Source organism: Diceros bicornis, chromosome 31 (genome assembly GCF_020826845.1).
Source record: "Diceros bicornis minor isolate mBicDic1 chromosome 31, mDicBic1.mat.cur, whole genome shotgun sequence".
NCBI lineage: Eukaryota > Metazoa > Chordata > Mammalia > Perissodactyla > Rhinocerotidae > Diceros > Diceros bicornis.
In genome coordinates this window covers 15,497,300-15,513,657 of record NC_080770.1, presented here as the reverse complement: position 1 = coordinate 15,513,657, position 16,358 = coordinate 15,497,300, and the positions used below count along the sequence as shown (strand labels likewise).

At 36.7% G+C, this 16,358-nt stretch overlaps 2 protein-coding genes across 2 annotated transcripts; both read left to right on the top strand.

Moving 5' to 3' along the window:
- Positions 1-337: 337 nt before the first annotated feature.
- On the top strand, positions 338-1,294 carry LOC131395579 (olfactory receptor 5B2-like). The gene has a single exon (XM_058527436.1). It carries the CDS (start codon positions 338-340, stop codon positions 1,292-1,294), a length of 957 nt encoding a protein of 318 aa, XP_058383419.1.
- Positions 1,295-5,352: 4,058 nt separating this feature from the next.
- LOC131395578 (olfactory receptor 5B2-like) lies at positions 5,353-6,332 on the top strand. The gene has a single exon (XM_058527435.1). It carries the CDS (start codon positions 5,356-5,358, stop codon positions 6,298-6,300), a length of 945 nt encoding a protein of 314 aa, XP_058383418.1. The 5' UTR covers positions 5,353-5,355; the 3' UTR covers positions 6,301-6,332.
- Positions 6,333-16,358: the final 10,026 nt, after the last annotated feature.

Genomic DNA, 16,358 nt, shown 5'->3' with positions numbered 1-16,358 from the left:
TAAACTTTGACTAGGATAGGAAAATTGAATATAACATCTCAGACATCATCTTGGACAAGTCATTCAATTTTCCAAATCTCAGTTTATGAATAAAAAAAATTTTAAACTGAGGAGATAATTCATAAAGATCTTCCAATTCAAATTTTTTAACTCTGCAGATAATTTATGTACTAAATTTTGTGGCTAAGCTCATGCTTCAGTTATGGAGAATCTAGAAATATATATTATTGCTGTAATGAAATAATGCACATGGTATATACATGTTTCAATTTCCACTTAACACTCGTCTTTCATTTCACTTTGCTTCAGGACTTCTCATGATTCTCAAAAAACATCAATGGACAATATGACAGAAGTGACACATTTCATCTTCCTAGGACTAATCAATGCCCCAGGACTAATCAATGCCCCAGAACTGCAGGTCCCCCTCTTTATAATGTTCACTCTCATTTATCTCGTCAATGTGGTTGGAAATCTGGGGATGATCCTGTTGATTCTCATGGACTCACATCTACGCACTCCCATGTACTTTTTCCTCAGTAACCTGTCTCTGGTAGACTTGTGTTACTCTTCAGCTGTCACTACCACGGTCATGGCGGGGTTTATTACAGTAGACCAGGTCATCTCTTACAATGCATGTGCTGCTCAGATGTTCTTTTTTGCAGAATTTGCCACTATGGAAAATTTTTTCTTGCCGTCAATCACCTATGATCGCTACGCAGCAGTGTGCAAACCCCTACATTACACCACCACCATAACGACAAGTGTGTGTGCACGTCTGATCCTAGGCTGCTATGTCAGTGGTTTCCTGAATGCCTCCATTCATGTGGGGAACACATTCCATCTCTCTTTCTGTATGTCCAATGTGGTCCATCACTTTTTCTGTGATATTCCAGCCGTCATGGCTCTGTCTTGCTCTGATAGGCATGCGAGTGAGCTGGTTCTTGTTCATGTAGCCAGCTTCGATGTCTTTTTTGCTCTCTTGGTCATCTTGATATCCTACCTATTGATATGTATCACCATCTTGAGGATGTCCTCATCTGAAGGACGCGGGAAGGCCTTTTCCACCTGTGCTTCCCACATCACTGCAGCCTCCATCTTCTATGGGACAGGCATCTTCATGTACTCCCAGCTCAGCTCCAGCCATTCCATGGACACAGACAAAACAGCATCCGTGTTCTATACTATGATCATCCCCATGCTCAACCCTGTTGTCTACAGCCTGAGGAACAAGGAGGTAAAGAGGGCATTCCTGAAGGTTCTTTTGGAGGCAAAATTGTCTCTAGGTTTGTGATTTTAAAGTCGTAGAATTCACAGTAACCTAGTTTCATTTCTTTCATATCTTCTCCATGCACTGAGTCATATTTTAAGGCCCACACTGAAGTTAATTTCCTTAAGTGATACCCTCTCTCTTCAAAAGTTTGTTGTCTAGAAAAAGGGAAATATTATGTCAAGAAATATAATACTTGAATGAGAATGGCTAAGGTGAATCATAAGACATCTTCTGTCCTGCTTGTCAAAAAACCTTATTAAGGATATTTGACTCATTCTACATGTATTTGCTCTACCACATGCCATTATAAACATAAACATAAAACAGGGGCACAAATGAGCCCATGAGCAGAAGTGCATGCATGTGCCTCGTGCGGGTGCTTTATATAGGAGTGAGAAATTTGCCGTGTGTGAGGAAATGTGGATAGTTTTTGATTTTAATAATTTAACTAATGAATTGGAGTATTAGAACATAAATTTATGTATAATGGTATTTATTTGTTTTGTTAAATGTGTTCCAAGTGTCCTAATTTGAAAATAAAGTGATAAACTCTTAAATAAAAGTATTTGCTTTTCCATTGACACATTTTATTTAGAGATACATAAATATAACGTCTGAAATAAATTAATTGTTTTGTCTTGACTGAGTCATTTTATACAATCACCATGTTCACATTACAACTTTTGAAAGAATAAAAGAACCAGGGTAGAAGAAAAATAGAGGGAAAATAAAAACATTTTTCAATTGGAAATTTTCTGCATATATGCAAATTATAATTAACTGAAATTATTCTAAAAGTCTATATAAATATAAACAAGACAGCATCTGTCAGTAATAAGGACAATATGCATTCATTGTATTAGTATAATGAGCAATCTGTATGCATTCAATTTTGATCCTGAGGAAGTCCAATACTATCGAAAACTTACCCACAGGAAAGTACACCCATCTCTAATTTGTTATTTCCATAAAATAGATGTCAACATCTCAATATTTGTAAGATTGTGCTTGAGTGTGCTAAGATTCCTATGGTGGTATGTGTGGGTCAGTATAGTTTAACACAAATATTCATTTTGGTCTTTATGGTAACGTTTCTCCTCTTGGAACTGTTTCTAATTATTGTGTTAAATGATTCATTAATTCTACAACTATTTTAGGTTACACAAGATATTCAAAAATAGGACAGAATGTTTGTATGTAATCTTGCAACAGGCTAAAAATAGAGTGCCAAAAGATCCATGGCCCAATCCTTAGAACCTGTGAACTCTAATTTATATTGCAAAAAGGGACTATTCAGATGTGATTAAATGAAGAATTTTAAGTATGGTGGTTATCCTGAATTATCTGTGTGTATCCTAAAGAAAATCTCATATATTCTCATAGGTAGGAGTTGGAGAGGATAGGATTCTGGGAAGATGCTGGAAAAGAAAGCACAAAGAATCTTTCTCCTCACCTAGATAATTACACTGGCAGAATCCATCTGATGTAACTATTTGGGAACTCTGGAGGCTATTGAAGGCTTGCAACTTCCAGGGGAATACTTGGATGATAGATTGTGGTTAATTTTGGTTAATTGCAGCTCTTAACACAGCAGCAGCTATCTGTTTCCCACACTCAGCCATGTGACAAGAGGCTGTGTATGTGTTCATGGAGCAGCTTGTACACAGCCTGCAAGAGACAAGGTGGGCAAAAAGGACTCTCTTCTCCAAATAATGGGAATTTGTGCTGTGACAGCTGCTTCTGATCACAGAGGTGCAAACAGAAAGGTAGGCAGCCACTGTTGTTGTACCTCCCTCTATTGATTCAAGCCCCTCGTCCTTTAGCTGAAGTGACTTCCAGGGTGTTTAAAGTGGCTGGTGCCTTTTTAAATTCCTCCCTTCATTTTTCTCCTTTTCCCCTTATGGGAGCCAGACATTAACATCTAGGACACTAAAAAACAGCTGCATATATGGAGACAATTAGGAGGTGACAACACATGTCCAGGAGAAAGCTCAGAAAAGACCTCAGAAGACCTTAAGTTTACACATCAGGGTGATCTTCAGCACAGAGATAGCCTACAACAATCAAAAAACAATAACAGAAAAGGGCAAACCCTGGGGAAAGGGGAGAATCTGATGTCCAGAATTACCACGTTGTTAGATTCAAATGCCCAGTTTTAAACAAAAACTCATAAGGCATACAAAGAAACAGGAAAGTATGTCCAATTCAAGGGAAAAATAAATCAACAGAAAGTGTCCCTAAAAAAGACATGATGGAGGCCAGCCTGTGGTGTAGTGGTTAAGCTTGCGTGCTCCGCTTCGGTGGCCCAGGATTCATGAGTTTGGATCCCAGGCATAGACATACACACTGCTTTTTAAGCCATGCTGTGGCAGCATCCCATATAAAGTAGAGGAAATTGGGCATGGATGTTAGCCCAGAGCCAGTCTTCCTCAGCAAAAAGAAGATGATTGGCAACGGATGTTAGCTCAGGGCTAATCTTCCTCACACACACACAAAAAGATATGATGGCATATTACTAGACAAAGACTTTGAAACAATTGTCTTAAAAATTCTCAAAGAACTAAACGAAGACAGAGAAAGTCAAGAAAACAATGTACGACCAAGACAGAAATATCAATAAAGAGATAGAAAACCTAAAAAGAAACCAAAAAGAAATCCTTAAGCTAAAGAACACCATAACTGAAATAAAAAATTTACTAGAGGGATTCAAAGGAAGATTTGAGCAGGTAGAAGAAAGAATCAGCCACTTGAAGATAGGGCAATGGAGATTATTGATTCTGAGAAACTGAGGAATGGATTGAAAAAAGTGAATGATGTCTACAGACCTGAGACACACCATCAAGCAGATCAACACACACATTGTGGGAGTCCTAGAAAGACAAGATAGTAAGGGGCAGAGAGACCATTTGAAAAATAATGGCTAAAAACTCCTCAAATTTAATGAAAGATATGAATATAAACATCCAAAAGCTCAAAGAACTCCAAGTAAGATGAACTTAAAGAGACCCACACATCATAATCAAACTTCTAAAAGTTAAAGACAAAGAGAATCCTTTTTTCTAAGATCATAAATGGAAGATTTTATTCTCATCGAATCCTAGACAAAATGAAAGTTCTCCCCCAGAGAAGTTTTCCAAATTTGACAGCAGTCAAAACTTTGCAGAATATTACCAATAAGAAGTTGTGAAACTGAAAGAAACTTTCCTAAACTACCAATCATAATTTTTAAAAATTCAAACAACCAGGCTAGAGTAAAGACAGAATTATCTTTCGATTTTTCATTATAGAAAATGATCTTACAGAGTCATTGTCATATAAAGAGATGATCGAAGAGAACTCAGCAAAATATATTTAAGCGGAATTGTAAATTGTTGGAGCACAAAAGATTTTTAGGGAAGGGGGGAGGGAGGGGGGCGAAAGGGATAATTTGGCACATGTGTGTGGTGATGGGTTGTAATTAGTATTTGGGTGGTGAACATGATGTAATCTATGCAGAAATAGAAGTATAATGATGTACACCTGAAATTTATACAATGTTATAAAACAATGTTACTGCAATAAACAAAAAAATAAAAAAGAAATACATTACCCAACCTCTGTGCTTCATAAGCTAAATGGGGATAACAATTAATTAGTCCCATAGGGTTGTTGAGAGGCATATCTGAATATACATATAAAGTGTCTTGAGCAGTTCCTACACATGAGCAACATAGATTTAATCATTTACTAAGCTCAGGAAAACTGAATTGACAGATACAGTCATTTAAAACATTTCATCTTAATCAAGACATTACATTTTCTACATTTCAGTTTACAAATTTACAAAATTTAAAAGTTGGAAAATGATCCATGAAGATCTTTCAACTTCAAAAATGTGAAACTCTACAGATAATTTGTGCCTTAAACTTTATTGTCTAATCGATACTGTAGACCTGTAGAATCTTAACATATAAATTATTGCTGTAACGAAAATGAATACATATAAAAGTAAATGAATTTTACTTCTCTCTTTTATTTGTTTATCACTCTGTTCCTTTATTTCTCATTGCTACAGGGCATCCTGTGATTCCCAAATAACATCCATGGAGAACAATACAGCAGTAACTGAGTTCATCCTCCCAGGACTAACCAATGCCCCAGAACTACAGGTCCCTCTCTTTACCATTTTCACTTTCATTTATGTCATCAATGTAGTTGGAAACCTGGGAATGATCCTGTTGATTCTCTTGGACTCTTGTCTCCACACTCCCATGTACTTTTTCATTAGTAATCTGTCTCTCGTGGACTTTGGTTACTCCACAGCAGTCACTCCCAAGGTGATGGCTGGGTTCCTTACAGGAGACAAAGTTATTTCATACAACACATGTGCTGCTCAGATGTTCTTTTTTGCAGTCTTTGCCACTGTAGAAAGTTACCTCTTGGCCTCAATGGCATATGATCGCTATGCAGCAGTGTGTAATCCCCTACATTACACCACCACCATGACAACAAGTGTGTGTGCTTGTCTGGCTGTAGGATCCTATGTCTGTGGTTTCCTGAATGCCTCCATCCAGACTGGGAACATTTTCAGGCTCTACTTCTGTAGGTCCAATGCGGTCCAACACTTTTTCTGTGATATTCCAGCAGTCATGGCTCTGTCTTGCTCTGACAGACATATTAGTGATCTGATCCTTGTTGTTGTGGCAAGCTTCAATATCTTTTTTGCTCTCCACATAATCTTGATTTCCTACCTGTTTGTATTTGTCAGGATTCTAAAGATGCCCTCAGTTGAGGGATACCGGAAGGCTTTATCCACTTGTGCTTCTCACCTCACTGCAATCTCCATCTTCTATGGGACAGTCATCTTCATGTACTCCCAGCCCAGCTCCAGTCATTCCATGGACACAGACAAAATCGCATCTGTGTTCTACACAATGGTCATCCCCATGCTGAACCCTGTGGTCTATAGTCTGAGGAACAAAGACGTCAAGAGTGCTTTCAGGAAGGTTGTTGAAAAGGCAAAATTGTCTCTAGGCCTCACCTCTTAAAATTATAGGATCCATGATAACCTAGTTTCATTCCTGTCAGATCTTCTCCATGCATTAACTCACATTTTACTGCCCACACTGCATTTAAATTACTGAGGTGTTACCCTTTCCTCTTCAAAAGTCTGTCTCCTAGAAAAAAGAAAATAATACATCCAGATATGTAATATCTGAATGAGGATGGCCAAAGGGCATCTTAAAAATTTTTAGATCCTGTTTGTCATAAACCTTATGAATTATATTTGATTTATTCATGTGTTCGTACTTTCTCTATCATATATCAATGCAAGTATTTTTGTAAAACAGGGCTCACACCCATGAATAGAAGTTCATGCAAGGACTTCATGTGTGCACATACACACAAGAGTGGGAAATTTGTTAAAGGAGGTAGATGGACTATGACCAATTTTTAATAAAAAACTTAATTGTGGTAGCAGAATATAAATTTATGTCTAACTTTTTATTTGGAGTCCAAAATGAAGAAAAACATGACTTAGAGTTTTAATAAAGGTATTTGCTTTTTGTTGCCATATTTTTTTTTAACAATTTTATTTTTGTGTGTGAGGAAGATCAGCCCTGAGCTAACATCCATGCAAATGCACCTCTTTTCGCTGAGGAAGACGGGCCCTGAGCTAACATCTATTGCCAATCCTCCTCCTTTTTTCCGTTTTTCTCCCCAAAGCCCCAGTAGATAGTTGTATGTCATAGTTGCACATCCTTCTAGTTGCTGTATGTGGGATGCCCCTTCAGCATGGCCACACAAGCGGTGCGTTGGTGTGCACCTGGGATCCGAACCCAGGCCACCAGCAGCGGAGCATGCGCACTTAACCGCTAAGCCACCGAGCCATGCCCCATATTTTTTTTTAAAGCTATGTAAGTATAGCATCTTGAAGGAGTTAATATTTCTGTCTTCAGTAAGTCATTTGGTAGAAAAAGTATGATCACATGACAATTTTCAAAAGCAAGAAGATCAGAGTACAAGAAAAGGGGATCAATTGATAATAAAGGAATTTTTCAATTTTCCTGTCTGACTTTTCAACTTTGTAAAAACAAATGCACTGAATAATGATAATGTTATTCTTTTTTTCCTCTGGAAATACTGTGAAACAGCTAATGACACTCATGCATGGATACTGTAATTTTAGATGAGCTACATCATGTCTTATCACTCTCCTACTCATTCATTCCACTTCCTTCACACAGTTCCTTGCTGTTCCTGAGCAACTCCAAGCATGCTCCTGCCTCAAGGTCTTTGCACTTGCTTTTGTTAATGCTCAGAAAGCTCCCTCACTTCCTTCAGGTCTTGCTTAAGTGTTGCCATATCATAGTCACTCCACCCCTGAATGGACACTGTTCCCTCCTTGCTTTATTCTTCATAGTCCTGATCAGGACTGAACTATTGTTATTATTATTAATTTATTTGTTCACCTGTTCATCTAGCTCCCTACTCACACAGGAGGAGTGACTTTGCTTCTTTACCCACAACTTCCTCCCCAGTACATAAATTTTGGCCTGGTTCATGCTAATTTCTCAGTGAAAATTGGTTAAATTAATAAATCAACTAATTAATTAAGCTTTGAATCCAGCAGTAAATATATTTGAACCACTGATCACTTAGTTCATTACCTATTACACAATTTTTTAGAAAAGAATTTTAGAGCACTTCATGGAGTGTAAGTAGTTTTTTTCTATTTTCTTACTCACTACTTGCATTCCCCCACTCTTAGAATATTCAATCTTTTGAAAACCACACTATCAAGTGGATAATATGTAACCATCTTAAATTTTTTATTAGGTATTTCTCAATAAGCAGCAAATAACACATGAAATTAATTCTATTTAGTAAAACATAAAAAGACAAAATATGAGACTATGATAAATTTCCTTCTTGATTCAATTTAAAAAAATTTCTTCATACACATTGATGATTCATTTAACTATAATGATTCTAAACACCCACAGAAAATGTAAGCATTATGATACTTTACAACAATAAATATAACCTACCTCAATATGTTAATATAATATACAATAATTGTGTATTTTATTTTGATTCTCAGGTGAGTCCAAATTTGTACTAAAGCTACCCAAAGGAATTTGCACTCATGAATTATTTCCCATTTCTATAAAATTAGAAACATTAAACATGTCAAGATTTATAAAACTGTGCTTGAATGCCCTAAGAGGGACACCCTGATATTACCAGGGACAGTGTGATGTAACATAAATATCCCCTTCTGGCTCCAAAGTCCATGAAAGTGGTGTTTTCCCATCCCCCCAAAATCATCATTTTTTAATGATTATTTTAAATATATTATTCAATTTTAGAATAATTTTAGATTTCAAAAAATTTGCTGTGATATTGCAGACAAGTCCTGATTGCCTTTCATCTAGTTTTCCCTATTATTAACATATTACTTTATCATGATATATCTGTTCAAACTAAGAAACTAACATTGGCACATCACTATTATTTAAACTTCAAGAATTTAATCAGATTTTATTATATTTCAAATAATGTCCTTTTTCCCTTCCAAGATCCAATCCAAGAAACAACATTGCACAGAGTTGCCATATCCCCTTAGTCTCCTCTGATCTGTGACTGTTTCTCAGTTTTTATTTGTTTTTCTTTACCTTGATAGCTTTGAGAAATACTGGTCAGGTACTTTGTAGAATGGCTTTCAATTTGCATTTGGGTGATTTTTTTCTCGTGATTAGACAGAGGCTATAGGTTTTGAGGAAGAATAAGAAGTGCCTTCTCACCACATCCTATTAGGGGATATATGTTACCAATACGACTTGTCACTGAGGATGTTAACCTTGGTCACCTGACCAAGATATTTTTGCCAGTTTATTCACTATAATGTTACCTGTTTTCCACGTTGTATACTCTGTTCTTTGCAAGGTAGTCACAAAGTCCAGGCCACACTCCATGTGGCTGGGTAGTACACTCCCCCTCCTGGGGGTTGTTGTTAGTGCCCTGGAGTCAAGTCAATTCCAACTCCCAGTGACCCTGTGAACAGCAGAACAGAATCCTGTGCGGTCTTTTTGCACCATCCTCTCACCTTCCAGTGCTATATCAGACAATGCTCTGTTGCTATTCATAGGGTTTTCACGGCCAATTTTTTTTAGAAGTGGGTGACCAAGTCCTTTTTCCTAGTCTATCTGAGTCTAGAAACTCCACTGAAACCTGTCCACCATGGGTAACCCTACTGATATTTGAAATAGTGGTAGCGTAGCTTTCAGCTTCAGAGCAACATGTGGCTGCCATAGAATGACAACTGACAGATGGGTTGTGTGTTTCCATGCCCAGTAAATGAAACTTGGGCCAAGGCGGGCCCCTCCTGGAGGAGAGGATCCTAAATATATTATTTATATTCTTGTAGAAGAATGAAGTCTCTTCTCCTTCACAGTATTTGTTTGTTTGTTTGTCTGTTTTTGTCAGCGTAGGCTCATTTATGATAGTTTTACAATCTGGTTATAATTCAGTACTACATTATTTATTTTATAATCAACTTGTTCCATCTTTGGCCATTGGGGGCACTTTCAGTTTGAGCTCTGTTTCCTTTTGATATATCCCAATCTTTTTGTTTTGTGATTTGTTTTGTTTTGTTTTGTTTTTTTCTTTCTGGATTTATAAGGTTTTCTAGGCTTATCTTGTATTTTTCCTGTCCCAGCCCTAAAATTAGTTAAGTGTTCAGAGTCTTGCTACCTTTTATTAAAGAATCATATTTAGGAAACAAGTTCTGAGTGCTGGGTATACTCATTGCTCCTGGGAGTCACTTCCAGGCCTTCTAGGCAGACAGAGCTAGAAAATATAGGTATGTATATGTATCCATGTATACATGTAAATATATATATATATATATTTACATATATATATTTATATATATTATATATATATAAAGAGAGAGAGAGAGAGAGAAAGATGGAGAGAGAGCGAGAGAGCACACTAAACATGACTTTGTATTAAAGTCTCGAATATAATCCATTTTACTTCAGCCTTCAGCCTTCAGCCTTACTTCTGTGACCAGATCTTGTTTATTTGTTGAACTCCAGTATGAAGTAAAGCCATTCCAAAATTGTTAACCAGTACCCCTGTGAACAACAATGTTACCAATTGGAGTACAGTATTCTTGTGAAGTTCCTTTTATTTTTAGCTTTTGTAATTGACAGTTTCCAGCCAACACATTTTTCCAACATTACTTATGTCTGACCTTTTTTCCCTCCCCTTTCAGTGGGCTGGATTCTTTTGTAATAGTCTGTATTTCATCCTGGAGCCCTCCAACCTCCAAGTTGATTTTTTTAAATTATAAATGTTAAAGGTTACTCTTAATGAGTATGGTACAGTTCTATAGGTTTTAACAAATACATGCATTCATGTATCTGCCATTCCAATACTATACCTAATAATCCATCACTCTAAAATTCCCGCACGTGTCCCTTTGTAGACAATAACTCTCCTTTCGCCTAACCCCTGGATACAACTCGCATGTGCCCTCTGTACAGACCCAGCTCTGTAGAACCACAAAAGATCCCAAACAGCTAAAGCGATCTTGAGAAAGAAGAACAAAGCTGGAGGCATCACACTTCCTGATTTCAAACTATATTACAAAGCTATAGTAATTGAAACAGTATGATTCTGATATGAAAACAGACACACAGAACAATGGAACAGAATTGAGAGCTCGGAAATAAATCCACACATATACGGTCAACTGACTCTCAACAAAGGCACCAAGAATAAACAATGGGAAAGGAATAGTCTCTTCAATAAATGGTGTTGAGAAAACTGGATAGCCACATGCAAAGGAATGAAATTGGATCATTATCTTACACCACACACAAAAATCAACTCAAAATGGATTAAAGACTTAAACATAAGACCTGAAACCATAAAATACCTAGAAGAAAGCATAGAGGAAAAGCTCCTTGAGATTAGTCTTGGCAATAATTTTTCAGATTTTACACCAAAAGCACAGGAAATACAAGTAAAAATAAATAAGACTACCTCAAACTAAAAAGTTCCTGCACAGCAAAGGAAATAATCAACAAGATAAAAAGACAATGTATGGAACAGGAGAAAACATTTTCAAGCCATATATCCAATAATAACTTAGTATCCAAAACATATAATGAACCCATACACTCAATAGCAAGAAGGTCAAATACCATATGATCTCCCTCATTAAGCAGTAGATAATAACAACAAGAAACAAACACAGAGACAGAGATTGGACTGGTGGTTAGCAGAGGGGGAGAGGGGAGGGAGAAGGGCAAAAGGGATAATTAGGCATATGTATGTGGTGATGGATTGTAATTAGTATTTGGGTGGTGAACACGAGAACATGCTGTAATCCATGCAGAAATAGAGGTATAATGATGTACAATTGAAATTTATACAATGTTATAAACCAATGTTACTGCGATAAACAAACAAAAAAAATGAACACAGGATCCGAATAGACATTTTTTGAAATAAGACATACGAATGGCCAACGGATGTATGAAAAGATGATTAACATCACTGATCATCAGAGAAATGAAAATCAATACAACGAGTTACCCACCTCACACCTATTAGGCCAGCTATTGTCAAATAGTCAAAAGATAACAAGTGTTGTCCATTCACCTATTGTTGGACTCTTAGGTTGCTTTCATATCTTGGCTATTATAAATAATGCGGCAATGAACACAGGGGTGCGTATGTCTTTTAAAATTAATCTTTTTGTTTTCTTCACATAAATACCCAAAAGTGGAATTGCTGGATTGTATGGAAGTTCTATTTTTAATTTTTTGAGGAATCTCTACACTCTTTTCCATAGTGGCTACACCAATTTACATTCCCACCAACAGTGCACAAGTCTTCCCTTTTCTCCACATCCTCACCAACACTTGATACTTTTTGTCTTTTGGATAATGGCCATTCCAACAAGTGTGAGGTGATATCTTATTGTGGTTTTGATTTGCATTTCCCTGATGATTAGTGATGTGGGCATCTTTTCATATACCTGGTGGCCATTTGTATGTCTTCTTTTGAAAAATGTCTATTCAGGTCCTCTGCACATTTTTAACTGGATTTTTTTTATTATTAAGTCGTATAAGTTCTTTATATATTTTGACTATTAACCTCTTATTGGATATATCACTTGCAAATATCTTCTCCCATTCAGTAGCTTCCTTTTCATTTTGCTGATGGTTTCCTTTGCTATGCCAAGCTTTTTAATTTGATGTTGTCCCATTTGTTTACGTTTGCTTTTGTTGCCCTCGCCTGAGGAGACAGATCCAAAAAAATATCACTAGGAAAGATATCAAAGAGCTTACTGCTTATATTTTCTTCTAGGAGGTTTATGTTTCAGTTCTTACATTCAAGTCTTTAATCCATTTTGAATTTATTTTTGCATATGGTATAAGATAGTGGTCCAATTTCATTCTTTTGCATGTAGTTGTCCAATTTTCCCAACACTATTTATTCAAGAGACTGTCTTTTCCTCATTGTTTTAGATGCATGGATAAAGAAGATGTGGTATGTGTGTACACACACACACACACATATAATGGAATATTACTCAGCCAAAAGAATGAAATCTTGCCACTTGCAACAACATTCATGGACATAGATGGTAGTATGCTAAGTGAAGTAAGTCACATAAAGAAAGGCAAATACCACATGATTTCACTTATACGTGGAATCTACAAAACAAAACAAATGAACAAACAAAACAAAACACAAGTAAATTCTTAGATACAAAGAACAAATTGGTGATTGCCAGAGAGGAGCGGGGGCTGGAGGATGAGCAAAATAGGTGGAGGAGATTAAGAGGTATGAAATACATAAGTCATGGGGAAGTAACGTACAGCATAGGGAATATAGTCAATAATATGGTAATGACATTGTATGGTGACAAATGGTGACTTGCCACGGTGATCATTTTGTAATGCATATAAATGTCAAATCACTATGCTGTACACCTGAAACTAATGTCATATTGTATGTCAACTATACTTCTAGATGAACGACCACAGTCAACTCACTCCTACCCAGCATTCAGTACAACTTCTTGCACATGAGTGCCTGCCCTCAACAGGAAGCTGGTATACGTGTGTAAGAGACCCTATTCACACTTCAGCTCCCATGATAGTGATCAAATTGCATTATCTTATGTTTGCCATGTTGTCATAGGTGCCTTTCATGATGATTCCCAAGTGACGTTGATGGATAAAATTTCAGAGATCACTGAATTCATTCTTCATTTAACAGTCTTTATTTTTTTCTCATGGACTGATGTTTTCCATTTCATACTATCATCTATGCCACATGATTGCATAACTCAAACTTGCAACAACCACACTTGACTGCTTCAATAAAAGAGAGATAATTCTGCTTGAGTGTTTGGGGTCTGAGATGACCATGCAGAGGAAAGAGTGGATCCATCACTTAGTTCTAAAAAAAAAAAAAAAGAAAAAATTTCCCTAAATATCCACAGAACAGCTCTTTAGTGGTAAGACAAATGAGTACTTTTAAAAAAAAATTCTTGGGGAGATTTCTAGGCTCTAAAGAAAAAAATAGATATGAGAAAGCTTGCTTGATGTCCTCACATCACCTAAACCAGAGATTTTAGTGAGGTTTTTATTTTTTGTTGCCTAACTTGGCTGTGGCACTGCAGATTTGATGATTGGGGGCTCTTCCTTCTAAGTTTCCATTCCCCGTGTCTTTATAAGGACTCCCAGGTAAAATATATACAAACATTATCCTCTATCTCCAGTCAGATTCCAGTTAGGCTAATCTGGGATCAGGAGCCTCCTGAGATATCCATTCATATGACACTAAATGTTTCCTATGAGATTTGCAGTTTGAAAAGGTCGGTGTCTTTGCCTTGATATTTACAAGAACACAAGCCCAAGTTATGTTCCACAACCGAGCTCCTCTGATGGGGAAAGAGTTTCTCCAGCATGATGCTTTCCTAGATGCGGACTGCTGGTCAATAATCTGGGCGTGAAGGTTTTCCACACTCCCTCCTTTGTATCCACATTTGTCTGTTCCTAGAACCAAAGTAAGTATCAAGAAAACATAGAATCATAACCAATTAGAATGGGAAGGCGCTCTAGAAGGTCCAACTGTTTTTATTTTACAAATGAGGAAAATAAAGCCCATAGAGGTTAAATAGCTAGAACACAGACACCCTGTTAGCTAGTCATCTTTTTTCCACTATACTATGCTGTTTTAAAGCACCCAGATTCCCACGCTCGTTACAATCAGATATCTTATATAAGTGGTTGGCACAATGGTTAGATCCAAAAGGGAGACTGCGCCTCCTAATTTTCTTTTATTTAGAATGTGCTACAAGAGGAGCAGTGCAAATAGAGCTCCCTGTCTGCACTCCCAGGGCTGTAGAACTTTCAACATCTATTTGGGGATCTCAAATATAAAGCCATTTTCATTACGAACATCAAAGTTTGGACATGCAACATTTTTGGCTGAAAATCTTGCAGTAACCCAGAAGAGATGAGGTAAACTATGTAAAGTAATGGCTCAGATTGTCTAATTTTAAAATGTTAGTATCCTTTATGCTTTTTAAAGAAATTTCATATTCATTGTCACATCAGAGCAGAATAGCAGCCCACAAGGGAGATAGAGAATATTTCTCATCTTACGAATTAAGAAGATCTGGCCAGTGGGAGGCCTACATCCAGCTGATTATCAATAGAACTAGGATTAGAATTGATCTTGTGCTTGCAGTATAATCTTATCCAACCCTCCCCCCAGACACTTTTGAATTTCTGGATCAAAAGGAGCTATTTTGTATTTAGTATAGATAAGAAATTTGGTCAATAAGTTGGCCATTCTTGCTACATCAGTGGAACACAAAAATTAACTCTTTTCAAAAATAAATTTAATTAGATTCACATGTTTATGCATTTGGGCCAAATCTGGCAACTCTAGCAAACACAGACATCTAAGAATTGATGACCCTGTCTCAGGAGGAAGTAATTTCATGGCCAGTAGAGTGTTCTGGCATATTCTGAGTACTTTTGTGATCATTTTGTAACAATTTATTACATATTTTTATTATAGCATTTATCACTTTGGGGAATAATTTGTAGATCTGGCTCTCTCTACCCCCTGAAAATGTCAGGAATCATGTTATTCATTTTGTTACACCAGTTCCTGGTACACAACTGGCTTGTATGCAAAGCCAGCTAGGAGGAGAATGAGAAGAAGAGGGAACTAGCACTGAATACATTCCACGTGCCGGACCTTGTGTTAGTAGGGCTCCATATGTCATTTAATTTTATCTTTTCTGCTCTGTAAAATAGATACATTAGGTATTACACGACCTCGGTATTTCATAGACAACAAAACTGAGATTTGCAGAGGGTAAGTAATATTCCCAAGGCCACATCACTTCAAAGTTGCTAATCAGTGAGCGACACCTGTACAAATGGAAAAATTATACACTTATATACACTGTTTGTAAATAGTCACCTCAGACTCTTCTTCTAAATGGTTGTATTATATCTATAATCTGACACATTTGTTCCTATCTTTCTTTCAGGGTTCCATTCTATCTGTCTTGTTTCTACCAATTATTTTTGCACATTACTCCCTAATTGAAATTTGATTGTGCCATGTATGTTACTAATTAGTAACATCTATCTGCTTATAATTGTCTGCTGAGGCAGTTGTATTTACCATGCTTTTATCCATTATGTTTCTTCTCGCTGGTATAGTAGTAGTAGTAGCAGCAGCAGTAGTAGTAACAGCTTAAACTTCTTGAGTACTTGCTGTGTAATTGACATTATTTAAATGTTTTGCATGGTCTAAGTTATTTTACTCGTCTACCTTAAAATTTGAAAGCTGTGTTTCCCACTTGAAAGATGAGGAAGCTGAAATACAGGAAAGTTAATTAACTTGACTCACTATTTTGACAAGATTGCTAAATATTATGGATTTTAGACCATACTGTCTGGGCTTAAATCCCATTTCTACCATTAGATTTGTTACTTGAGCAACTAACTTATCTCTTTAAAACTCAGTTCCATTTGAAGTAAAATAGGGG

Excerpts from the sequence above, each read along its gene's own strand:
- LOC131395578 (XM_058527435.1), top strand. The coding sequence starts at position 5,356 with ATGGAGAACAATACAGCAGTAACTGAGTTCATCCTCCCAGGACTAACC.
- LOC131395579 (XM_058527436.1), top strand. The coding sequence starts at position 338 with ATGGACAATATGACAGAAGTGACACATTTCATCTTCCTAGGACTAATC.